Source organism: the organism of the source record quoted next, unplaced genomic scaffold, assembly GCF_019419815.1.
Source record: "Pyrus x bretschneideri cultivar Hongxiangsu unplaced genomic scaffold, Pyrus_bretschneideri_v1 Contig32, whole genome shotgun sequence".
NCBI lineage: Eukaryota > Viridiplantae > Streptophyta > Magnoliopsida > Rosales > Rosaceae > Pyrus > Pyrus x bretschneideri.
This window is the reverse complement of record NW_025999635.1, coordinates 1,321,989-1,347,829: the sequence shown is the minus strand read 5'-3', so window position 1 is coordinate 1,347,829 and position 25,841 is coordinate 1,321,989. Positions and strand designations below refer to the sequence as shown.

Genomic DNA, 25,841 nt, shown 5'->3' with positions numbered 1-25,841 from the left:
TTAATTTTTCTAATTTACATGGTAATCGCACAAAAATGAAAAGTTCAAATGCCATTCTTGCAAATTCCCTTCAGTTTTTCAACCCAAATCCATTCTCTTTATGGCTCAAACATTCTTGGTGGGAATAGCTGATAGTGGGCCCTCTTTGAGCCCACAAGCCCTGTCGCAGCAGAATCCCTAAGCCTATGATTTCTTATATCTGTCTTCCCCAAATCTTAAATCTACAGGTCCATTTTTTTGTTTGTTTCTTAGGCTGTCTACTGGATTGTTGGCTTGTAACTAGATTCATATCAAGTTTTTTTTTTTTTTTTTTTAATTTTAACCTGGGTTCGATCAATTTACAAAAGAGGAAGTATCAATTCGAATTGTTGGCTTGTAACTAGATTCATATCCACGTTGTCTCATACTCATATATTAGATTTAGTGACAATCCATTTTGTGTTTCTCCACTCCAAACAGAAGAATTGATTTTGTTCATCTGTTCTCGATGACGACGATACGTCAGGAAGATACATGCGGCGTTACACAACCCTATTAGGGTTTTGTGAAGAAAAAGAGCGAAGCAATTTTCAAAACTCAACAATCCCAATCTTTTCTTGATCTATTAGGTTTTGAATTTCATTGAATTTGTGGAATTGGATTGTGTGAATTTGAAACTTGTTGAATTTGTGAAAAAAAAAAAAAAACCATTGGATTGAATCGAGTCCTTAAAGTTATTGAGTTTTATGGAATTGGGATTGTTCGGACCGTGAATCGTCTTCGTTTATTGTACATTATACGGTCAGTTTTTTATCAAGTATTGTTTGTGTTTAATTTTAAATAAAAATATTTAAAATAATTTCTGATTGCACGATGTACGATAAACAAACACGATTCATGGATCTTTGGAATCCTCATAAAGAGGATCCGACGAGAATCCATATCCATATCAAAGAGGTCATTCTCCTCATTTTGAAGACAAAAGTGATTAAATTATATATCTTCTGGAAATTGTTCAAAAGAGTAGAAATTTGAAGAACGGCATCATACTAGTCATCAGTCATCTGCTCATGAACCTCGCTTTGTGCCATTGGGCATCAAATTCTAGGAGCTGAGACGCTGGTATGGGTTTTGTTGAGCTTGTAAGTTTTTCTACGTTGGCCGTTCAACTAAGCGGTGAGTTACTCCCACATCGGCTAGTCCAAAGAAGCAGCTAGCCTCTGGGATATAAAAAACAGCAGTAGAATGTTGATAGACTCACGGAGCCATGCGTTGAGCACAAAGCGAACTATTCTTTCGCCTTTTACTAAAGAATACCGTGTGCTCGTTGCTATAAGTGGCATACGTCTATTTTTGGAGGGTTCCACCTGTGTGGGTGCCCCTATCAATTCAAGTATCAATTATTTTTGTTATCTGTCAAAATGGTTAATGTTCTCAGTCGCTTGGGTCATGAGTTTTAACATTTGAATTCGTGACTTACTAATCTTTACCAAGTAAATTCTTGTTTTGGGAAAATTGTTCAAATGGTACAAAAACTCTCTTGAATTAGTAGAAATTAGAAATAATCTTACGAAATTTCATGTTTAGTTCGACATTACCAAAATTCACGAGGCCCGTTTTTCGAAGGCATTCACCAAAACTCACGAGGCCTTTTTTCGAAGGCATTGTGGTCATTTATCATGACTAGAGTACCTGAACCCATTTATTTTATCGACATCCACTCTCTTGCCAACAAAACCACATATGTTTGTGCAGCTTTCTTGTCGAAGGAAAATGGTATTTGTATTTGTCATGTCCAATATTTGACGAAAATGCAGATGGAAGTAGACATAGACGCCAAATTATAACACTATTTGAAGTTTAAGTGATAAATTATTAATTTTTCTAATTTACATGGTAATCGCACAAAAATGAAAAAGTTCAAATGCCATTCATGCAAATTCCCCTTGAGTTTTTCAAGCCAAATCCATTCTCTTTATGGCTCAAACATTCTTGATGGGTATAGCTGATAGTGGGCCCTCTTTAAGCCCACGAGCCCTGTCGCAGGAGAATCCCAAGGCTTATGATTTCTTATCTCTCTGTCTTCCCCAAATCTTAAATCTACTGGATTGTTGGCTTGTAACTAGATTCATATCAAGTTTTCTTTTGAATTTTAACCTGGGTTCGATCAATTTACAAAAGAGGAAGTATCAATTTGAATGGTTGGCTTGTAATTAGATTCATATCCACGTTGTCTCGTACTCATATATTAGATTTAGTGGCAACCTCATCTTGTGTTTCTCTACTCCAAACAGAAGAATCGATTTTATTCATTTGTTCTCTATGACGATGATGAGTCAGGAAGATACATACGGTGTTACACAACCCTATTAGGGGTTTGTGATGAAAAAGAGTGAAGCAATTTTCAAAACTCAACAATCCCAATCTTTTCTTGGTCTATTGGGTTTTGAATTTCATTGAATTTGTGGAATTAGATTGCGTGAATTTGAAACTTGTTGAATTTGTGTAATTGGGTTGTCTAGGTCTTCAAAAAAAAAAAAAAAAAAAGATGGGTTGAATTGAGTCCGTAAAGTTATTGAGTTTTATGGAATTGGGATTTTACACTCTGTTTCATTAGTTCAAGTTTGTTAGATACACAAACGAAGATTTAAGCCAATAAGTCTAATTACCTTTAAATTAATCTAAAAGTTTATATGAAAGCCAACAGGATTCTTTTCGGATCCTTTTGGTGAGGATTCTGGAGATTCATGAATCATGTTTGTTTATTGTACATCGTACGGTCAGTTTTTTATCAGGTACTGTTTGTGTTTAATTTTAAATAAAAATATTTAAAATGATTTCTGACCACACAATATACGATGAACGAACACGATTAAAAAATCTTCGAGATCCTTATAAGAGAATCAAAGGAGAATCCGGATTCATATGAAAGAGGTCATTCTTCTCATTTTGAAGACCTTAAGTGAGCATTGCTTCGTTCGAGGAAGGAGCCTCTTGGACTAGCAATAGATAAGTTTGGGAATGGAAGACCCACAAACCAGAATTCCAAGGAGGATATAGCAAAAATCCAAAAGTGATTAAATTATATGTCCTTTGAAGCCACGGACTCATACGCATTTTGCCACTCCCAAAATCTGTCTTGTTTCAAATTGGCTTTTTCACCAAGTGCCTTTTTTGTAAAGTAATAATTATAAGGAAGTTTCCTTTCGTTTGAAATGTTGATATCACCAAAGTGTTAGTGTGCAAGAGCGTTACGCATTTAAATTTCAAGATTCTAAAAGATGTTAGGCATTAGTCGAATAGTAGCGCATTTTGTCATTCCCAAAATTTGTATCTTGTTTCAAATTGGCTTCTTCACCAAGTGCCTTTTTTGTAAAGTAATAATTACAAGGAAGTTTCATTTCGCTTGAAATGTTGATATCACCAAAGTGTTTGTGTGCAAGTGCATTACGCATCTAAATTCTAAAGCCCATTGCCATTCGTAACCCATTATTAGCTTCAAGATCAAACGATGAGTTCGGTTATAAACTACTACAAGTGGATTAATAATTGTAGACGAATTCTAAACCTGTATTCTACACAGCACATTCTGATTTTGATTTTTAGGGTTGGTGAACTATACGGTAGTTGCTAGAGAGAGGCTAAAATACCTTTGTTAGTATTCATGTCAGCAACAGTTCCACACAGGAAAAAAAAAAAAAAAGGTAAAACAAAGAACGTCATGCTTAATTCTTCGGACCAATGACCTTCAGGGCACATATTTGCTCCTCTCCCATGGCAGACTTGACAATCACTACAAGATCCTTCATTAAACTCGTCTAGGTAAGCTGAGTGTTATAAGTGAGAAGCCTCAGATCATCCTTGGTGTTTCCATTTTTAGTCAAAAGATTCACAAATGGTGACGGCGGAGGAAGTTTGGTTGTTGAGTGTGAAGCCATGGTTAATGGGGTTAACGGAGAATTAATAGAGATTTTATTTTGAGTTTAAATCCTAACAGACTTTACCAGTAGGTTTTAATTTGAATTTGTTATCCTCGACACTACCTTCCAACAACTCTATTATCAAGATCACCATTTATCCAATTAGACCATTACTTTTACTTCTTACGCATCTCTCTTTACGATCATCGAATCAAATGAATTAAAAAAGATTATCATCGTACAATATACGATAAACAAATATCATATAAGAATTCTCGAAATCCTCACTTAAGAGGATTCGAAAAAGATCCTTATTCGCTTTATTCTACATGTTGTCCAAAAAGTAAAAGAAAAAGAGAAGGGTAATTTGGTATTTTCAGGTGATGACAGGGAAAGTCAGAGAGAGCATTAAACATGGGAAAGCAAAATTCCAAAACAGTCAGCCAACCATGACTAATGCTGATTAGCGACCCCTTTTCCTCCCTGCTTCCTCCCTTTCCTTGTCATCTTCTTGTCTTCCTATCCTTGCCCCTTTTCGTCTTTTCACTCACCGCCACAGCAACCCACCACCCTCAGCTAAATAAACTCATAGCTCTCTTCCCACTCTCAGACTGTTGTCTCTCTCTCTCTCTCTCATGGCGTTCCCAATCGAACAAGGTACTTTCTCTCTCTAGAATATTTTTTTTTTTAATCGGATTGGTTTGATTATTCAGGGAAAATATACCTCAGAAAAAGAAAACAAGATTCTCTGTAGCTCAGCTCCGAAAATAATTGAATGAACAATCCAATAAAATATCATCATCAATCAACAACTTGTCTTTTGTATATTACTTTTGTCACATGCTTAATTTCATCATTCCTGATTGAACCCATATTTTATTTTCCAGGAAAGTTGCTTCCTTTATTTTCCTCCGAGCCAAACAGATTTTTTTTATTTTTCTGAATATTTGCGTATTTTTTGTGATTATGATCGAACTTGTAGGAGGTGATGGGGATTTAGAGAAGGGTCCGATGACTGCACAGCCAAACCAGAACTCTCTGGCGGAGCCATCGCCGTCGCCGTCTCCGTCTTCCACGACGTCGGCGCCGGCTTTGGTGCTTTCCAACTCCGGAAAGCGGATGGACCAGGCGGGGAAGAAGAAGTACTTGAAGCAGGTCACCGGGCGGCACAACGACACGGAGCTCCACTTGGCGGCTCAGCGCGCGGATCTAGCCGCCGTGAAGAAGATTCTCGGCGATATCGATTCGCAGATTGTGGGGACAGTTAGCGGTGCGGAGTTTGATACGGAGGTGGCTGAGGTTCGGGCGGCGGTGGTGAATGAGGTCAATGAGCTGGGAGAGACGCCTTTGTTCACGGCGGCGGATAAAGGGCACCTTGATGTGGTTAAGGAGCTGTTGAAATATTCGAATCGGGAGACCGTTACGAAGAAGAACCGGTCCGGGTTTGATCCCTTGCATGCTGCTGCAAGTCAAGGACATCACGGTAATGATCTTCAGCATTTGTGCTAATTTGGATTTAGAATCTCTTTATCTAATTCTAATTGTGTGATTTGTTAGTTTGGGTGTTTTGGTGAAAGATGGTAAGAGGACTATTAGGATAAAAGTTTGCTTCTTTGAGATGTTGGGATCTCGCTATATCATTTCTCGTGTTCTTTGAATCATGTTGAATATAGTGTACGATATAGCGTACTTATTCTATGAGCAAAGCTGCACTAGGAAATCGAATAGGAAGTAAGATGTATTTGATCTTTGAGGTTTATGATTCAAAAGAGTGATGAATTTTGGTTGGATGAGTATCCAAGCCTGTGTTTTTTGAGGGATAGGATTTGGTGGTATTATAAGCTATGCTCTTCTGTGGACAAGGCACAAATGTTAACCATTCCATGTGACAATTGTCTTCTAGTTTTGGTGCTTGGTTTGTCTGTTGTTTCGAGAGTTTAGGACACACTGATGATACTATTGAATCGACAGTTATGTTAGAGAAATTGCATCATGTTGTGAAACAAATATTGATTTCCATTGACAGGGGTTTCGTAAAACTACTGATACCTTTCCTAGTTGCTTCTTTCCTGGTTCTTTTGTCTATCCTCAAATAATGATTTCTGATTGTAGTGAGTACATGAAAGCTACTGCTTGTTTTGATTGTGTCTGTGCCGTTGGAAAATGCATTCATACTTCTACTTTTCTTGCAGCCATTGTCCAGGTGCTCCTAGATCATGACCCTGGGCTAAGCAAAACAATTGGTCCGTCGAATTCAACCCCACTTATATCTGCAGCTCATAAAGGGCATATAGCGGTAGTTGATGAACTGCTCTCGAAAGATTCTACCTTGTTGGAGATTTCTAAGTCAAATGGGAAGAATGCATTGCATCTGGCTGCAAGACAGGGGCATACAGAGATTGTAAGCGCATTGCTAACTAAGGATCCACAGTTGGCACGAAGAACTGACAAGAAGGGGCAAACTGCATTGCATATGGCTGTAAAAGGGACGAACTGCGAGGTGGTGAAATTGCTTCTTGAGGCAGACTCCGCAATTGTAATGCTGCCAGACAAATTTGGTAACACAGCATTACATATTGCCACCAGGAAGAAGCGAGCAGAGGTATGTCTGGGTTACGCTTTATCTTTACCAGTGTTTCTTTTTAGTGATAAATGGCTGTGAATTCCAATTCTTCTAATATGGTAACGACGGCTTTAATCCCACCAATATCTTGAGTCAGTGCTTTAAGTAATTGCTTTTGGTATGTAATGCTAATTTGTTTATCTGCCCTTAGTGTATAATTTCTTAAAGATTTACTCATGCCATTTGTAAAATCCTTACCTGGTCATCTGATCCTTGCAAATGCTTGCGATTATATGAGCTATTCTTCTTTAGCAATTTCCTTTCGTGATCTAATTTTATTTGCATGGTTAAATATAGTTGTGATGAACTAGGATTCTTATTTACTAGTCTGGTGTGAACAAAAAGGTTTAGTTGGCTAAAAACCAGTATCAGTTTTAACATCGTTGCTCTCAAACATAGGGTTTATGGACGTTTGTTGTATTTCCTGCACTGGATTTAGCTTTGGCTCAAGCTTGAACTAGTATAGCCATTGATTCTTCCTTTCATGATTGTACATCTCTACGACAAACATAGATCTGAACTGATTATTGTAACTTTCATTGCAGATAGTGTACTGATTATTGTAACCTTCATTGCAGATAGTGAATGAGTTGTTACTCCTCCCAGACACCAATGTTAATGCACTGAACAGGGATACAAAAACGGCTCTTGACATTGCTGATGCACTTCCACTTTCCGAAGAATCCTCAGAAATAAGGGGTTGTCTTTATCGCTATGGTGCTGTCAAGGCAAATGAACTGAACCAACCAAGGGATGAATTGAGGAAAACGGTCACTCAGATCAAGAACGATGTTCATATCCAGCTTGAACAAACAAGGAAAACCAACAAAAATGTTCACAATATATCCAAAGAGCTGAGAAAGCTCCACAGGGAAGGAATCAACAACGCCACCAACTCAGTCACTGTGGTGGCTGTTCTATTCGCAACAGTTGCCTTTGCAGCTATCTTTACGGTGCCTGGCGGTGATAATAATGACGGGACTGCCGTGGTAGTTAAGAGCACTCCTTTCAAAATCTTCTTCATTTTCAATGCCATTGCCCTTTTTACGTCGCTGGCTGTTGTGGTTGTCCAAATTACCTTGGTCAGAGGCGAGACAAAGGCAGAGAAACGGGTGGTGGAGATAATCAACAAGTTGATGTGGCTGGCTTCAGTCTGCACTTCAGTGGCATTCATGGCCTCCTCTTACATAGTGGTTGGCCAGCGCCATAAGTGGGCCGCCATTCTGGTAACAGTCGTTGGGGGAATGATAATGGCTGCTGTTCTCGGCACCATGACATACTACGTGGTGAAGTCGAAGCGGATACGTTCCATGAGGAAGAAGCACCCGAAGAGGAGCGGTTCCAACTCGTGGATGCACTCTGACCATTCAAATTCGGAAATCGAACGGATTTATGCCCTTTGATCGGAAGTTTGTAGAGGAATTGTAGAGGTTAAAACCACTGCAACAATGGATGCTCAGTGGGTGCAGAGGCGTGTAGATATATCCCTTACCTCCAGGAAACAGGAATGATCCCCTGGAGTTAAATAACAACAATACATTTCTCTGTCTTCCGTTTGTACTCTGCCTGTTTCAACTCATATTAGAAAAATTGCACTTGTCTTGTAATCTATTTGCGAAGACAAGTAACCTTTATTTTATTTTCAAGGCTTTTCAGTCAAAATGTATTGGCATAACTCTTCGCTTTGATCGTTGCGATCCTCATTTCAGGTCTCTTAAATTTAAAATCGATAGAATTGTTTCTTTCGTTTGTTCATTTCCCTCTGCCAAAATTAGCAATATAGCAGTTTGTTATAGGGAAATAAAAGAAAGGGGTGAAAAATCAATGTGACGGAGATTTTTATAGAATAATCAAAATGATTGACTGGTCGATAATTTCAATGAATACTTTTATCGATTTTAAATCTTGAGATCCAAAATGAAAAATTATAGCAATTTAAGGGATCATTTTAATTAAAAAACTTATTTTTAATGACTTCACGAGTAACTACTACTATTTCTTTTTTATTCGCCTAGGGTAATAAACTTTCGTTCTTGATTATTATATGTCATCGATTATGTGCCGATAACAAACACAAGACATGTTATCTCTGCATTTTCGACGTGTTAAGGAAGAAACATCTTACAAAATGAATTTGTTTCACATATTCTTGTATAATGCCACGTAAAACACAATAAGAGTTTTTGCTCGATCGTGATTCGTGAGCATTTTGAACTTGACCGCTCCGTCCCTCCGTTCTCAGCCGGAAATGGTTCGAATCCACGTGAAGCGCGGCGAGGGCTCCGACCAGAAGGAGTTCCTCTACGACTGCGCAAGCACTTCGCCAATTGACGAGATTGCCCCCGACATCTCCCGAATTTCCAATCTCCAAACCAAGATCGACCGCCTGGTTCTCGAGCTCGAACCTCGTCTGGAACTCCTCCATGGCGACGCAAAAGGTTCAAACTTCAAACAAAACCCGAAAAACCCTAATCACTTTGCTTACAACCCACTAATCCGAATCTTAATCCTTAATCTCTGAATCACTCACTTGTTTAACTACTAATGCAGCTGCTTCTCTCCTCAGAGCTCTATCCGAAGTCAAATCCTACGCTTCCAAGGTATAAACCAAAGAATTTGAATTCGAATTGTTTTCGAGAACGAAAACGCACTGATAAATTCTGGGTTTTTGAAAACAGGACCAGGTTGTATACAATAAGCCTTTGTCTTACCATGTACTGAGAAACCACATACAAGCTTTGCAGAGAGAGCTCAAAGCGGTTTCTGAGTTTCAGGAACTATTGGGAGGTAACCCTGTTTTTGTTTTTTGAGTTTTTGAATTGTGTATTGCAATTGGGAAGTCTTGGTTTTTTATTGCAATGTGAAAAGTTACAGGCATTGAATTTAACGGGGAGGATTCGAGTCGGCTTTGTTGGGCCGGGAAAGTGCTCGATGGGAGTAAACGGTTGTGTGATTATATTGGAAGCAACTGAAAAAACTAAGGTGATTAATTTGATACCTTACCTTACTTGTATGGATTGCAATTGGTTTCGACATGTTACTGAAAGTGAAGTTCTGAACTTTTTAGTTGTAGAGACGCATATAGTAGTTTATGATTTTGATGTTTTGTGGGCAAGATATAGCTTGTTAATTGGTCCTGTTTGTTTTGTGGCAGATTGTTATCAAGCTGCAGTCAACTGACTCGTGTCCTGCATAATAGCGGTAAGTGGCAAATGAATCGACTTGAGTTCTCTACATGGCGTGTGTAGACATTTGTCTAGATACATGTTTGTGTACGTGCGTGTACATGTTTTGACGGTGGGTACGAATGTCTGTGTTCATGTGTACGATTGAATTTGTTTGTGTTCAGGAAATGGCAAGATCCATCTGTATAAATGCAACTGCCTATCAAGATGGATGCCGAGAAATCAAAGCACTTGATTTTCAAACAAGTTACAGGTCTACAGTGCATTTAAATTCTTCCTCATCTGGTTTGTGTGTTATTATGTTTTGGTTATCAGTTGGATGTGCATCCCAAATAAAATGATAAGAGATGTTGACTTTGTGATGCATTGACAAAATCATTGTCTTTAAGTACAGATAGTAAGCTGCAATGGTCATACATGGCAGGCTTAGTTTACCTCTGTTTTTAGTAGAGTTTGTTGCTATATGGAGATTTGGATTTGTTTAGCGGTTTTAAAAAGATAAATGAAGAGTAGGAATTGTCTTTATTTCTGTATGTTTGCGAATATTTATATATGTGCTTACGGTATAATCATTATGCTAGCACAATAAAAGGATATGCAAGGGATTGGAGATATCCAAATCTCTCAGGTCATAGGGGACGGCCTGGTGATAAATCCACTACCTCCCATAGGCCCGTTCCTAGTTCAAACCAAAAGAACTTGATAAGAAAGATCATTTGCGCTATTGACCTTTTCAACCATAGTCTCGAAGATAAAAAAAATATTCTTACCAGAGCAATGTTAGTCTTTTGTATATGCGATTGACATTGAATTCTGAACTTCATGTAAGCTGTTGCATTCGGGAAAAATCAGTTTGATCCAAACCTTAAGCCCTTCGTCACTACGAAACTAATCAGTAGTTAAGGATGCAAATTCACCACTATAAAACGAGATACGACAAGTTTTGTTACATTGATTTATTCTTTACTGGTCTTTGCCACATTCTCGGTGTATGTTTCACTTATTGCTGTTAGGCTAAATGGGTATGGATGCTGATATCTTAGTTTTTAGGGGCAACTTTGTTGCTTCTGTGCTGATGTAACAATCTAGCTGGTCTGCAAGGCCTACCATTTCCTTATTTTTCCTAGATAACATTAAAATTTGAGTGGGGAAAAAGGTTTGTGGTTAGATGGGTATCTGTTAACCCATAGTGCTCAACAACATCAATTAGACCTTTTAGTTGCTTTCTTTGGCTCTAATCCTGTCAAATTTTTGGCTGACATGTTCACTAAATTTAAGGTTTATATTTCCCACTAGGAAGTATCTGGGAAAAGAAAAGGGGAAGGAAACAAGAGCCAAAGTAAAGGCTGTTTTCTTTTCTTGCACTTGAAGAACTCCTGTTATATTAAATTGTTGAACGTCTTCCCTTTTTCTTCGTCGAGTTCGTAATTTTGTTCATTTATACCGTGCTTTAGGATTAATCTTGTAGGATTAATCTTTTTTTTTTGTCGTTTTTTCATTCATTGTAATTTGAGGAGGTGAAACTGATCCCCGAGAGTTCATCAGGCGACTCCTTGAATAACATCAGGGTTAATTTACAAATCTCAGACCCTTGACATGGATTATTACCAATCTTTTCTTTTATAATTCTCTTGATTATGACGTCTTAAAAGATAGCCAGTTTCGAACCCAGGACGCATGAGTGGAAACCCAACATTCTATCCATTAGGATTTTGGACCACATGCTCGTAAATTGAAAACTTGTTAGCTAGTTGAATTCTAGAGCCACGGAATTTGCTGGAAGTGAAGCAGTTTAGTAAAAAAGGGGAAGAACATGATGTCTTGTCTTAGAAGTGAAACAGAGTTTCTGACAGCCATGCACTGAACCAAACCATATTCATTAACAAATTTGTGAAAGAAGGAAAAAAATAACACATCATTAACCCAAGTCAAAAGTTTGTACTTTCCCCTCCCTCCCTCCCATTCACTGAGAGCCCTTCAGCCCGTACAAAGCTCTGGTCTTTCTTGATCCTCACAAGCTGCTATCCTCGAAGATGACAATGAGTAGAACCCAACTTCACTGACGGTCTTTCTTGAACTAAAAGGTTGCTGAGACTGCTTGCAATGTGCAATTGCCCCCTGAATTGAACTCTCAATTTCTGAACTTGCACTGTTGCATCTCTTCAGAAACTGCAGCTCCTGAGTTCCATTGGAATGATTTGAAGATGAAGAAGAGCCCGAAGATGATGAAGAGGATGTTGAGATCTTTGTTGAATTCCGTTTGATGGCCAGTGAGAACGATCTCCTGTGGAGACCAGGACCATCCTCAATGACCTTGGCTTTGCTGAAGCTCCTCGCGCCAGAAGCAGACATCTGGTATTTCTCTCTCTGAATTTGTCCAAATGGGGTTTTCTTGGATGTCTTCACATATTTACTTAAATCCTCAGATTTGAAAACCATTCCTCCATCTGCATTCCTGGCAGCAGCTGCACTGGACTCGTCCGAGCAACCAGATTTGCCAAACAGAGACTTGAAGTATGCCCGGGAAGCCTTCAGCTTTGAACCAAGCAATGACTGCCTGAACTTTTTGGTCCAAGACTTTTTTGGGTTTTCATTCGTAAAGCCGCTCCCTTCAGTTGAGTACTCCAAAATATACGCTTCTGGGTTCAGCTCTCTGCTAACCTGGCAAGACTCCGAAGGCGAGATATTGCAGGACTCAAATGGGGTGCTGGTTGTGGTTGGAGTTGGGGCAGTGGTGGCCAATGGAGTGCTATAGAATTCTTCAAACATATCTTTTCGGTGATCGAAACCAGAGTGGGAGTTTTGCAGTAGTTTTTCGACCATTTGTAAGCGCGGAGGGAGTTGGAGGGGAAGGAGCTTCCCTTTGTAAAAGAGCTCATCAGCTGGAGAGGTTGAGGGGGAATACCTCTTCAAAGAAGTGGATGACATTTGAAACTCAAACTCTCTGGGGTGTGGAGGGGAGCTCATGGAATGGTTGAGGGAGGCGGAGTACGAACCGACATCCATGTCGATGTAGTCATCGTCTGCATGGTCACAGGATAGGTGGTCTACAGCCATAGCCTCTGTGCTGCTTGAAGATGAGCTTGGTGAGGTTTATGAAAGGTGTTATGCCACCTTTCGAGAATGTCGATGATGCCAACTTATAGAGAGAAATAAACTGTTTTTTTAGAATATTTTTTAAGTGCTCCCAAAATTCCAAATATAAAATATGATGTGGACCTTTTCTGTTGGCTCATTTATAAATGTTTTCTTTTCTCTATCTATCATTAAAAAAATTTGTGCTTATCTCTTTCTTTGTTTATGGGATGGATCCGGGTTGCCATTCTTCTTACACAAGTTTTCACACAAATTTTTATGAAGCATATTTCGTAATTTATTTTAACGATTCTAATTGTCTTTTAGGTTTTTTTTCAAAGATCATGTCCACTAAAAATCACCCAATATATGAAACCATAAGACTGTTGTATTCAAGGTTTTTTAGTAGAATCATGTTGTCTTAATGGTTTTGGATTTTTCTAATTTTTTTGAAAGAATGATCTATGGATGATATTTTAAAACATGGACAGTTGAGATCGTTAAAATACATTATAAAGTGAGTCATACAAAAGCTGTGTAAAAGAAATGATGTCACGGATCAGCCTATATATATATTTATCTATCTTTTTTTACTACAAATGGTATTTTATATTAATTTACACTAAAAAAGAAGATGAGCGTTTGAATTGATCAGAATGCACGTCGGTTTTATATTTTTTCCTGGACTCGGGACAGGTTTAAGACTTTAATTGTTGGGACCATGCATTTTCCAATCAAAGTTGCTAAGTTGTGAAAAAAGAGGAATATTGTGGTTAATAATATCTAAAAAGTGCTAAATTAAGCAAGAACCATGATTAAAAGGATTAATATCTATTGATGATTTGCCTTAACCTCTTGATCACATTCATCAACTTGGCCCAGGCCGGCTCTTGCTGGGTGAATTGGTCTTTGTCAGACAGAAAATTGTTTCAGTTTACTTGTGAAGTTGACACATCTCAAAATAAACAATGCTTGAATCGTTCAAAGTTGAAACTTACTAGAATATCTTATAAAATATTTAACGAGTGCTGTCGGAAACTGATATTATTGTTAGTGAGAATACTTGGTGCAATAACATTTGAGTGCATGATTTCGTTTTTTAGCCCAACTAAACGATGCTACTTTAACTCAAAACTCGGAAGAATGTTGCTTGTATCTCTTGCGACGTCACGACGGTATTTCAGACCAAAAATACAACGTCGATGCTTTAAGTTTTCTGCACAGTGTTTTGTAATTGGTTTGAAACATTATCACATCTAGGTGCGGATTGATTCATGGACCTGGGTGGTCCCGGGGTCACCCAGGGTCAGAAAAAGTAACCTGTGAGGACCTCTGAGGACCACCCAATGCTTTTGGAGCAAACCACCATGCTATGTAGATGATGTGCAAGAAAAACTTTGAACCAAGTAGATAGATCTAATTTAAGATGAAGAGGAACACAAAGAAGACTACCTATGGCCCTGCTGTTCTTGGACCTTGGTTCCAACGAAGAAGAAAGAATTTCTTTCCATTTCCCAAGTGACCAACTCTCCATTTTTCTTTTTCTTTTTCTTTTTTTAATTATTACCCAATCAAGTTGTGCCGCTTAGCATTTTAATTAGTGTTACTCAACTAATACCTGTAAATTCATACAACTTCTAAAACATTTTGTAAAGCCCCGTCCAGGCGCATAGACGTTAGGCCCCAATCTGCTGTTTGACTAGCGCCTAGCATATCTTGATTATTAGGATCACCCAATATTAAAATCTTGAATCCTTCACTGATCACATCCGTTTCATGCTCACTAATGCCACCTATTTTATTAGTGAATTAAATAAATCAAAAATTAGGCTCAAGCACAAGAAAATAAGTACATATTTCTTTAAGTTCTTCTCAGACTCACCACCTTTGTAGTTAAATTTAAATTCGTGACCAACCGCACGTCTCAAAACCTGGCTTTTTATGCCGCCAAGAATGTAAACTATCTCTCTCTCTCTCTCTCAAAGACAACGAAAAAGCTTTTTTAATCGGTGAAGTAATGGTGGGAGCTATAGGTTGAAAAAGCTCTTGTAATCCAATATAGTAATTAGAACAAAAAAAAATCACTTTGTAGTACACTTCACCTGATCATCTTACTTTTACTGGATTCCTGGGCTTGTTTTTCACTTTCATTTCATATTTGTACGTGCACACATCTTTGATCATTCTTTAACTTATCTCCAATTTTATTATATGCGCCATATTTGATATTTAATCTTACACATAAGTAAAAGCTTGACATGCATGCACGCAGAATTTTTTTTTTGGAATTTTAACTAGTTATTTTTGCATATGTATCGTACTAGAGTGGCGACACATGTTTTGTACGTGAATTAGTTACTACAGTAGAGTCGAGCGAGATGAAGAGTAAATATGGAGAAAAGAGGTGATAAATCAATACTACCATATCACCCTTAGTGAGTAAAGTTATATTTAGACTGATTTAGAGTACTAGGAATTTTTTGTGGGATGTTTGACTAGGGCGGCTATCACACCGGTGAGACCAACATAGTGTTAGTCCGGATGAAAAAGATACAAACAAATCTCATGCGTTTAAGAGAAATATCATACGAATGATGTGGTTGAATACCTATACATAAGTTTTTCTCGTATCAAATAATATTTCACATGTAAAAGAATCAAACAATATTCTTTTTGAAAAGTTAATAAATATCTTGAACATGTTTCTATTAGTTTCTATAAAATGAGAGAAAAAGTCGAGAGGAGATTGTATTGTTTATAGTGAAATGGAGGGAGGGGAGAATTTGTCGACATCAAAAAGGAGCCAAGACAGAAGCCGACAGTTGGTGGTGGGTGGGAAAGGGAACTTCCGGAAGGAATGCCTGCGAGTCTCGATAGACCTTTCATTTGTCTTCTCCTTTTAACACCCTCCCCATCTTTGCGTTCCATCTTTTTCTCACTGTTTTCTTTCCTCGAACCATTTTTAAGGCACTAAAACACAGAAATGGGATTCCCTCATTTTTCAAAACCCAAATTAAATGGTTGGCCATGGCTCTAATGTCACCCTATTCTATTCCCTCACACTTCCTCATCATCATCACTCACTAGCTAAGTTGATCATATATGTTTTGGCCAGGTGGTTAGGCATATGTTGCGTATCTAAATTCACTCAAATTATAACGCGTATACTAAGTTTTGAGTTTAGAATTTAGATTTGAATATTGATAATAGTACGTGTGTTGTAGACTTGTAGTGAAAAAGTTATATGTTGATGTATACGGCACTTCTCACATAAAAAAAAGCCCTATATCAGCTTCACATATAGAATCAACATTTTGTGTGAGAGGTGTCGCAAGGATGTGTTAGAGTTTCTCGCTATAGCATGGGGAACTCCATACATCACATAAGTACACAAGGGTTATATCATGTGGCTTCTCCCACTTTCTAAAATATCCATATTTTGCATCAAGTTGTTAAATGTTTTGAAAAATAAAATAAAAAATAAAAAATTTGTGTTATGTTCTTTCTGTGTTTTTTCTTGAGACAAACGACACTGAGTAGTAGCGCACGATTGTCCTCCTACAGCAAGCATTCATAAATTTGCTTTCTTTAGCTTAGATTTTAAGGGTTTGAATTTGATTAGTAACAAGTCACTCGACTCACTCTCACCCTACTCCACAATATCTAATCCTCCATCATACTTGACCATATCAATACCTTCTCCTGCTTTTAACCCTTGCATCGCCATAAAGGAGAAGTTCTTAGGTGCAGGAGTCCGGATCACAAGGCCGTCCAACTACACATAAAGCATCTCTCTCTTTTGTATTTTGGTCTCGCCCACCTTCTTCGATTATATTTATTTGTGTCTGCACTGTCTGGTGCCTTATACAAGAGTCTGAACATAAGAATATCTCCTAAATAATAAGGGTCCAACAACCAATACATGTTACATTTACTTTTATGAGAAATGTTACTAATAGTCAACTGTAGTCATTAGCTGTTGATTGAGATGAGTTTCGCAGCGCATCAAGGGTTGATGTTTACCCACGCGCATGGACGAGAATCTTAGCACAACTCTTACATTATATGCAATAACAAATTACGTTCCCAAATTACATTAAAAATCATTCTAGCAAAGGATGGCCACAATTTCATACAAATGACCCACAACCCCAAAATCAGGGATACTTGAGCTATCTGATTGGTTCAAGGACTGATAAGTCTTGGATCGACTAATCGAGGCACCTTTGGCCGGGCATCCCACAAAAGAGAATTGCAACAACGACTTCAAACAACTTCTTTTGGAAGTCGTTTTAGAAGGTGCTTTTGGAGGAAGCACTTTTGGGTGGAGATATGTTTAATGTCCAGGCCACTAGCTTCTGTTCCCTTTGTGCTAAAAACATAGGAGGTCCTCCCTAATTATGGTGCTATTGAAACATAAAACAAAATTTTTACTTGCATATCCGAAACCTTTTCAAATCCATATAAACAAAAAATCTTGAAACCCCACATTCTCTTCTGGACTCCTCCGTAGGTGGGGAAGCACGAGAGGCCCGCTTAAACATCCAGTGGGCTTCCGGCGTTCCCCACTTCAGAGAAGAGAAGCAATGTGGCTTCTCAATCGTATCGAACAGTTATATGAAACATGGTGCCATGAGGCTAAACCGTTGTAGAGATTGTTGTGGCTCACCGGTTACATCCAAATTAAACCATTCATTCATTTGTAAATCCATATTATATCACATGCGTTCGAGAATTTAAGGAAGAATTAACAAATTGATAATCCGTCACTTGTTGCAATGAAATTACAAAATTAAGTATGTGTAGGTTTTCAGAGGTCAGGTAGAGTCATATCCCTTATAGTACACAGGTGACGATCACCTTGCCAGCATAAGTATTGGGCTATTTGGTTGATGACTCACCAGATTTTAATTCCCTTTCAAGTTCATCGAATTCCCAGTCATTAATCTCCTCCCCTGAGTAGTCTTGACCGACCTTGCCAAACTCGGATTCCAGCTTAGCTAGTTCTGCTTCCGTCTCATGCGTTTGCTCTGCCTTGACCGCACCTGATCCAGGCTGCTTATCTGTCCCTGCTTCCTGTGCTCCTGTGCTTTCTGTAGGGAGATGAGATGGACCGCTCTGCGGCTTTTCACTAGATGAAGTTTCTGCTTTAGGGGATGGATTCTCCAGTTGTAGATTTGGTCTCTCGATAGCTTCAAATTGCTCTCTTAATTTTTCAATATCAATAAACAGCTCCTTAACCATCGGGTCATCTTTCCTGGAACAGGCAAGACAAGTACATCACATTTGGGGTCTTTGGTGAACATCTTCAAACTCAAGTGTACACAGGAAAAGAAACAAGTTCACACACCCCCACAAGTTGATACCTGGAAACTTCGGCTCGCTGGCCATAAAATTGCTCTTTGGTGTAATCTACTACACTGAAGGTGGTAATAATCTGAAACAAAAGGACAACATCAATGTTTGTACTTGTTAGTAGATAAATCTTGCACAACAAAAATAATTAGGAAACCATTAGACACATAATTTGAAGCATTCCTAATGCGGTACTATAAAAGACTACTTGCAAAAGAAAAATTGGATCATAGATGATACAGACAAATAAGACTTTGACACATGATTCCTGATGCAATACTATAACACAATACTTTTACCTTGGTTTCGAGGTCCAAATATTCCTCCTCAAGATTATTTATTGGATTTAATACTTTGGAAGCCTCATTCTCTGCACTGGCTGCCATCTTTGACCTGTCTCATCAGGTCCAAATACATTAAAAACCGCGCAAACAAAATGAAGGTACAACCATCACAGTTTCACAAACATTACCCCTCACTCAATTTCTTAAGGTTCTCTACAAATGTCTCAATACGGCTGATAGAAGGCCCCAACTCTTTCTGCATATAAGATAAAAGGTGTGCATCAAGAACACTGAAAGAAATATCAACATATATATATATATATATATATATTTGTGTGTGTGTGTGTGTGTGTGTGTGTAGAGAGAGAGAGAGTCAATACCTTGTAAGCAGAGAGATGAACAACGACCAAGTTCAAGAAATAGTCCTCATGCTTCTCCAATTCATCGCTTGAAAATGCAGAAAACAATAGTTGTGTAAAAAACAATGCATAAATTTCAAGAAAGAAAAGAATCCAATTGCATAGATTTGAAGAACATACTTGACCAGCTTCTCCTTCTTATCTGCATACGAGCAGTTGGAGAACCCAAGTATCTTCGAGAAAATTAATCCATGTCTTTAGAATATCAGCCTCTACCTTACACATTGCAATGGATTTCGAGAGCTCGACTTCCTGGTAACAAAACAAAGAAATATTTGAATTATGCAAATGGCCAAAAAGGTGTAATACCCTGAAATAATCCAGAAGGTGAGAAAAAATCAAAACCCTTGTTTCGCAGTGAGAAACAATCTTATTGTTAGCTTCCTCAAATTGTTCTCTCTCTTCCCTGGTATTGCGAAGGCGAGCATTAGCAGCAGCCAAGGAAATATTAACCTAGAAAAGATGGCTAGTGTTTAGAAATTAGCAATCAATGAAGGCCAAATTGATTTAATAGATATGGGGAAATATCAAAGCAGAAAAACCTTTTTCAATTTAGCCTCAAGATCATCCCTTTCTTTTTCAAGCTCTGAAATCTCAGCTGTTATTTCCTGAAAATGGTCATAAGACAAAAACTAAAATTCCCTTTCCAAGGCTCATGGTATACTTGAACATCTCTACCACATCTATACGCAGGCCTAGCATGAACCAAAAAAGAACGTTTTACCCACGGGAGAAAAAAAAAGAAAAGAAAAAAAAGGGAGATGGTTTATGAACTCCAAAATTTGCTTCCGATACTCCTCCAGGCACTTATATATGGATTGCAAGAAGCTTCTTTTGGCGTTCAAACAATAATTCCCACAAAAATAAAGATGCTAATAATTAAAATACCAACATATTTCAAGCCTGATAACAATGCAAGTACCTAATAATAATCTCTCTAGATAAATGTGTTTGGATCGAGTACAAACTTCATGTTGTTATTAAATAAGGTTGAAGAACCTTACCTTCTCTCTTTCAGTCACTTCACTTGCTCTGGCTACACGAACCTTTATTGCCTCCTCTTTTTGAAGTCTGTTATTTAAAAAGAACTACGGAAGTGATTTTGTTTTCCCTCTTCCTGGCATCTAATATAATAATACAACCACAGACCACATGCCATTGCTGTTAATTAAACCAATAATTCTTCACTGGAACTGCAGTTACAAAATCAAGGTTTACTAAATCTCTGTATGGAATACATCAAGCCAAGTCATATGAAGTTTTGACTTTTGAGTTAATGTTTATTATTTGATAGCCTAACATTTGACTTAAAAACAAAACAACAGATTATATAATGAACACACATGTATTATAAGAAAAAAGACATTGTAACAACGTGATTCAACACTATCGAATAGCAACACAAGCACAAATGGTTCCTAAAGTGTTATTATACCTGTGATCTAAAATACGATTTTCAGCTTTTGCAGAGGAGCTAGCAAGAGATTCTGATAGAACCTTCAATTTATCAACCTGAGTATACAGCCAAAATAGTGTTGATAACAATGGTTTTTAACCATGAAAGAAAATTGCCATTTTGTTGGTGCAAAAGTAACAATCAAAGCATCAAGCTACATTCAATTCAGAAACTACATAAATAAAGGCAAGATGCTGCCTACACAAGACATACTTTTTGAGCATGGATCTCTGGAGAATCTCCATTGTTCAACAATTTCTTCTTCAGTAAAAGCACTTCTATTCTGGAACATGCTCGAATTTGTGCAAGTGCTTCTTTTAATGCCTACCACAAAGAAACATAGGGCAGTCAGATCCATTATTTTCAGAACTTTTCACTCAAAACTGGCCAATAAAAAGCTTTCACAAATTCATCAAACTGGACCTTATAAAGAAGGAACAAAGGAAGAACTTGTACATGTACAGAATGTACACTGTATATATAGTAACAATTCATTTGCACCTTGTGCAGGATATTTTACTCAATCCCGACTAAGCCCAATTGTCTCTTTTTTCCTGTACATGGAGTTCTTAAATGGCTTCTTTTACCGAATGCTGTAAACTTTTAATTGTTACAGCTTCAATGGAAAACTTTTATATTGAAGCCTCCCATATAAATAATATTATAATTATTATTACATCCAGAAACTAGAGGTTTAAATTGCACATATGGTAGCAGTTATCTATCAGCTCGCCCATGACTAAAATTGCATCATTAAGACGCTAGTCTTCCACTTTATAAAATTTGATATGTCATTGGAATTTATGATTAAATACAAAAAAAATTATGAGGCAGTAAAACCACAAAAATCAATAATAGCAATCATGCTCACCTTTATTGTTTCCAATTTTGTTTCTTCTGATGCTTTGTCATGACCTTCATTTGAGAGCTTCAGAGGTGGTTTCGTTACATCAAGCTTCCTCTTTAGACTAGAGGCTTCTTCATCTATTCTGTGGCAGGACACATATAAATACACGGGTAAGCAAATGTTTACCAGCAACACCTTACCCCTTTAGCTCACAACTGATAATTAAATGCCTAAGGTCACCATCCCAAACAACCTATCGGTAAAAGTTTCTAAAAATATAAACAAACAAATTTATTTGCATAACCACACATCTAGTGAGTGGCAGGACTAGCCCATATCCATACAAGAACAAAATCCCACTACCTATTCTCAAAAAAAAGAAAAATCCAAAAGAGATTACTAACTGTTAAGATCAGATTTTCTCATACTCAATCGTCAACTGCCTAGGTGATAATTCTTTTCACATTCATTTTTTGGGTGTGAATGCGTGATAATAAAAATAGGGTTATTCATACATAAGAAGTTATTCATGAAATTGCTATATCAAGTAGAGAGAGGGAGAGTTCTGTTATCTTTTGCACACCTTACGACATCAGCATTTAACTTTAACCCCGTAATTGCACCTTGTGCAAATTGGAGCAATTCGTCCCGTTTCACCTGAATACAGAAGAATATGAACTAGTATGCTTCACTTAAGCAAAAAGAAGTACAAGTCTTGCATGAATTATATCTATATAAACTTGATGGAAAATATACATCAAGTTTTCTCCACAATTCATAATTGTTGATATGATCTTCAAGTGCACTCTTAGTTTTATATCTTTACCAATACTTCATCATCGTAGCTTGACAAAGCTGTTGCCAGGTCCTTTATACTGCTCACTGTCGCATGATGAACTTCTGTTCCTCCAGTAAGACAGAGCCTGCAGTTTCATGTAATAATAAGATTAAAAAAATCAGGCCATAGTTTTGTCAACCCGAATAAATAATACTGGCACTTAACAGGCCATGAACTGCATTACACACTAGTGAAATTCCTGGTTCTCACCTAAACATCTCCATGAGTAGGGCAACCTCTTCATCGTTCGGAGCTTCAAGAATCTGAGGCATAGAAAAGGGTTAACCAGCGGTTAACTTCCAGAATCAGAAATTCCAAAAAATATATAAGATCATTTAGGATAATCCCAGTTTTAGAAGTTTTAGGCATTTGATGAGAACAATAAGTTTCCTAATCATTATTTTCCTTAAATAAAAAAGCCACCGTTTCCTATTACAAAAGAAAACTCCATGAACTTCACAAACCAAGTGCATATGTGGCAATGCCTGAGCAAAAACAGAGAGCATACGACTCAACAAAATCATCTCGACTTAAATAATTTTCCATCATGCATTAAGTGCTTCCCCTAACTAATGAAATAAGTAATTTCTCCGCGTAGCACATTTAGTCATCCATTTTAGCATTCATCTGTTTGGCTGAACTATTTCTAAGATCATTAGCTAAATAAAAAATCCCATCCCTTCCAAAGAAATGTCTCTAATTTCATTGATATATGCAGCATTCATTTCTCAAATACATACCATAGAGAGTGTTATGCCCTCCAGAGCCTGACTTTGAAGAAAAACTTCGCGGAAATTCATCGGTTCACCACCAACATCAGAGTCATAATACAAAACCTATTACCAAAAATCACAAGGTTCAACAGCAAACAATACTCCAACAAAACAAAAAAACTGAATGGAATGAAATAAAACTGCAAAAACAAAACAAAATCAAACCAGAGATATTCTTTTTCGAATCTCGTTCGTGTCATCGGCAGCAACAGGCTGCTCCGGCGCGTTCTCCTTCTCTTCCACAGAACCCTGAGACAGCTTCAGCCTCTCCACCTCTTTAAGCAGCAAGACCCACCTTCTCAATATCTCAAGTCTCTCGGGCCCCCTGCAGGACACAGCTGCTTCCTCCAATCTCTGTATACTCTTCTTCGCACTCCTAAAGCTCCGACCTCCCTGTAAACAAATGCGAATGAGAAAAAATGTGGAAAACATGAAAAATGGTGAATTGTGAAATTACCATTCGGTCCTGCAACCGTTTGGCGCCCTCTGCGACGGCTTGGCCGGCTTGCTGGACGACAGAGTCGGCGTAGTTCTTGACGGTGCGGGTGAGGTTGTTATTGTTGCCAGCCTCCACCGCCTTGCTCACCGCCGATCTCAGCCACGACATTTTCTCCGACTTTTATCGCTCCAGCTGAGAAATTATTCAGAAATTTTTTACGAAAAAGCTGAAATTTTTTAAATTTTGATGCTTTGGGGGAGCGATCGAGTAGGTGAGAGGTTTAGGGTTTGGGATTTAGGGGAATGGGGGTAGGATTTGGGGATTTTTTGGGGGAGCCATTGCCAATTGAGACGGGAAGAAGAAGGGAGGATGAAACAGTCGGCGTTTCGTTTGCCACGTTTCTGGACTTAAACGGCCACGTTTTGGGGGGGGGTTTTAGGTGATGTGGCCTTGCCACTGACAGACTACCAGTCTACTTCTAGCTTAACCGATCCTTCTCTATTTTTGGTAAGATAGATTTATAAAGAAATCCCTTAAAGTCATAAAAACTTTATATTATAACTTTATATTTATTTTGGTCACATCTTATAAAACACGCCTCTACATAGTGATAATTGTTAATGAGTACAAAAATATGTAATTTCACAAATGGAAATTTGAAACGAACTAAAATATCTCTCTAAAATTAATCGGAACAATACTTTAGTTTTAAAAATTGATTTCACGTTTTTGAGTTTACGGGTACATATGTGCAAGAAAAACACCCAAGGAATCCTGTTTAGGAACTACAATAACTTCGAGTTTGGTTTGAAATCCATGGCTGCGCAAAGAATTCAAAAGGCAGGCAATGATATACCGTGCGCTTGTGACTAGAACTAAATCTATATGCCCTTTCTGTGGTGATCATACAATTCAACGTTCACATCGAATATACTTATGGCGCTTTACTGCATTGGCCCCTCCTCCCTACACAGACTCAAAAATTAAAACAAAAATAAAAATAAAATGTTCATTAGATGCCTCTATGGACCAAGTCTATGTAGAAAAAACAAATGAAGTTTTAACAGAACACTTCCGATACTGTTCACTATTAACGTAAAATAACATTTTTACCTTTCTCTAGTACTATTCACTACACCTTTATTTGTCATTTTTCATTGAAACGAAAGTTTTTTTTAACTTTTCGTTGGTTATCTTGAACATAGTTCTTCCTATGTCAAAGCTTCTGGCAGTGTTACGATTCTGTTCAAATTCACCAATGCTCAACAGTATGAAACCCCGAGTAGAGATAGAGGTACGCGCATTAGGATTAAAGACATTCGAGATCGATTGCTTCGACTGCAGGCTAATGTACCATACTAAACGGTCATGCTTGCTATGAATTATAGTGCACGTAATATTTCAAATAGGGATACTACCTGCGATCATGATTCCTTCGGTTCAAGAGGCTTTGAGCTTAAATGTCGTTAATTATCATAATCTTTTCCAATCCATGCAAGTTTACAACAACACTCATTTACGAATACAAGTCTTTGTTTTTAGTCTGAATTCCGATCAAAAGATTGTACAATATGAACCCATCCATACATTATTTTAGCATGCCCTTTTTTCCACCACTCCGCTTGTTTCGATCCTTGTTTGTATCACTTGATTTTGAGAATTTATTGAATATAGCCGAAAATTGACCCTCAATTTCATAAATGACAGTTTTTATAAAAACTTTTAAATATATCCAAAATTTCACTTAAATAGACATCAATACCCTCAATTTCTTTGAATAATTAGTTATTGACAAGAAGACTTCTAGTGCTACAATCAAAGTGTTGCTGACCCATGAATTGAGGACTATGGAGGTGATTGATTCTGTTGGCAAATACGGCATGAAAACTGGCTGATCTTGCTCAACTTACACTAACAAAATTCATAAACGCCGTAATACACAGGAAGAGCTATGATTTACTCCATGAGGTCCACCGCAAATCTAAAGCAAACACAAACAAGTGCAAAATCCCAAAATTTACTTGCAAGTGTTGTGGTACAACGTCCGGCAAAGAGAAAACGTAAACAAGGATTGACAGTTCATTATTTAATAAATATTTAACCGAAGGAAGAACTACAAAAGCAAAGAGAAAACGTAGACAAGAAAAAATGCAAGAAAATTAATCATTTACAGTCATCGTTGTTTACAACTACACAAGTCTCCATTGTTTCCTACTAGTAATCAATGCCTTCACTCTCTTATGCACAGGTCTCCACCATTTATGACGCCTAGGGTTTTGCCGTCAGATTCTCTAATTCTTAGTTTTTAAATTTCAGAGTATTTGTGTCTATTTAAGTGAGATTTTAGATATATTTGAAAATATTTATAAAATTAACATATTTATAATTTTGGCTAAATTTGTTAAATACCCCTTGATTCTCCTGCAAACTAATCAATCGCTACACAATCTAAATCCTTCAACAACAAAAAAGATTAGCAGCATCAACCCAAATTACATAAAATATAAAATTAGATGAAATATAACACGTTGGATTATAAGATTCTTAACACGTTGGATTATAACATTATTGACATGTAAACATTATCTTACGCTGACAAAAGGGAATTGTTATTAGCATTCTAAAAATATCATTCTACACTCCAAATT

The 25,841-nt window shown here is 37.6% G+C and overlaps 4 protein-coding genes and 1 non-coding gene across 5 annotated transcripts; 3 read left to right on the top strand and 2 right to left on the bottom strand.

Annotated features, from left to right (window-relative positions):
- The first annotated feature begins 1,242 nt into the window (after nucleotides 1-1,242).
- Nucleotides 1,243-1,359, top strand: LOC125480276. The gene has a single exon (XR_007260654.1). It is a non-coding gene; the product is annotated as a U5 spliceosomal RNA (small nuclear RNA).
- Nucleotides 1,360-4,405: 3,046 nt separating this feature from the next.
- Nucleotides 4,406-8,264, top strand: LOC103936758 (ankyrin repeat-containing protein ITN1). The gene is made up of 4 exons (XM_009346626.3): nucleotides 4,406-4,556; nucleotides 4,882-5,382; nucleotides 6,092-6,501; nucleotides 7,101-8,264. The coding sequence occupies exons 1-4, from the start codon at nucleotides 4,535-4,537 to the stop codon at nucleotides 7,923-7,925; spliced, it is 1,758 nt and encodes a 585-aa protein (XP_009344901.2). The 5' UTR covers nucleotides 4,406-4,534; the 3' UTR covers nucleotides 7,926-8,264.
- A 434-nt stretch (nucleotides 8,265-8,698) lies between these two features.
- On the top strand, nucleotides 8,699-10,232 carry LOC103936757. The gene is made up of 6 exons (XM_009346625.3): nucleotides 8,699-8,960; nucleotides 9,073-9,122; nucleotides 9,201-9,309; nucleotides 9,397-9,504; nucleotides 9,677-9,723; nucleotides 9,872-10,232. The coding sequence occupies exons 1-4, from the start codon at nucleotides 8,771-8,773 to the stop codon at nucleotides 9,492-9,494; spliced, it is 447 nt and encodes a 148-aa protein (XP_009344900.2). The 5' UTR covers nucleotides 8,699-8,770; the 3' UTR covers nucleotides 9,495-9,504; nucleotides 9,677-9,723; nucleotides 9,872-10,232.
- A 137-nt stretch (nucleotides 10,233-10,369) lies between these two features.
- Nucleotides 10,370-12,978, bottom strand: LOC103936755 (probable membrane-associated kinase regulator 4). Its single transcript, XM_009346623.3, has one exon. The coding sequence runs from the start codon at nucleotides 12,762-12,764 to the stop codon at nucleotides 11,685-11,687; it is 1,080 nt and encodes a 359-aa protein (XP_009344898.2). The 5' UTR covers nucleotides 12,765-12,978; the 3' UTR covers nucleotides 10,370-11,684.
- A 4,476-nt stretch (nucleotides 12,979-17,454) lies between these two features.
- Nucleotides 17,455-23,425, bottom strand: LOC103936754 (rootletin). Its single transcript, XM_009346622.3, is given in 19 exon segments — nucleotides 17,455-18,039; nucleotides 18,149-18,219; nucleotides 18,437-18,530; nucleotides 18,610-18,677; nucleotides 18,802-18,868; nucleotides 18,961-18,995; nucleotides 18,997-19,092; nucleotides 19,186-19,293; nucleotides 19,383-19,448; nucleotides 19,845-19,911; nucleotides 20,276-20,352; nucleotides 20,510-20,620; nucleotides 21,168-21,285; nucleotides 21,727-21,800; nucleotides 21,970-22,066; nucleotides 22,192-22,244; nucleotides 22,722-22,817; nucleotides 22,920-23,147; nucleotides 23,212-23,425. Coding segments are annotated over 19 exon segments (2,052 nt in total). The 5' UTR covers nucleotides 23,362-23,425; the 3' UTR covers nucleotides 17,455-17,663.
- Nucleotides 23,426-25,841: the final 2,416 nt, after the last annotated feature.

Coding starts and splice junctions, on each gene's coding strand:
- LOC103936758 (XM_009346626.3), top strand. CDS start 4,535: ATGGCGTTCCCAATCGAACAAG. Junction 5,383..6,091: donor TGCAAGTCAAGGACATCACG/GTAATGATCTTC, acceptor CTTTTCTTGCAG/CCATTGTCCAGGTGCTCCTA. Junction 6,502..7,100: donor CCAGGAAGAAGCGAGCAGAG/GTATGTCTGGGT, acceptor CCTTCATTGCAG/ATAGTGAATGAGTTGTTACT.
- LOC103936757 (XM_009346625.3), top strand. CDS start 8,771: ATGGTTCGAATCCACGTGAAGCGCGGCGAGGGCTCCGACCAGAAGGAG. Junction 9,123..9,200: donor TCAAATCCTACGCTTCCAAG/GTATAAACCAAA, acceptor TTTTGAAAACAG/GACCAGGTTGTATACAATAA. Junction 9,310..9,396: donor GTTTCAGGAACTATTGGGAG/GTAACCCTGTTT, acceptor GAAAAGTTACAG/GCATTGAATTTAACGGGGAG.
- LOC103936755 (XM_009346623.3), bottom strand. CDS start 12,764: ATGGCTGTAGACCACCTATCCTGTGACCATGCAGACGATGACTACATC.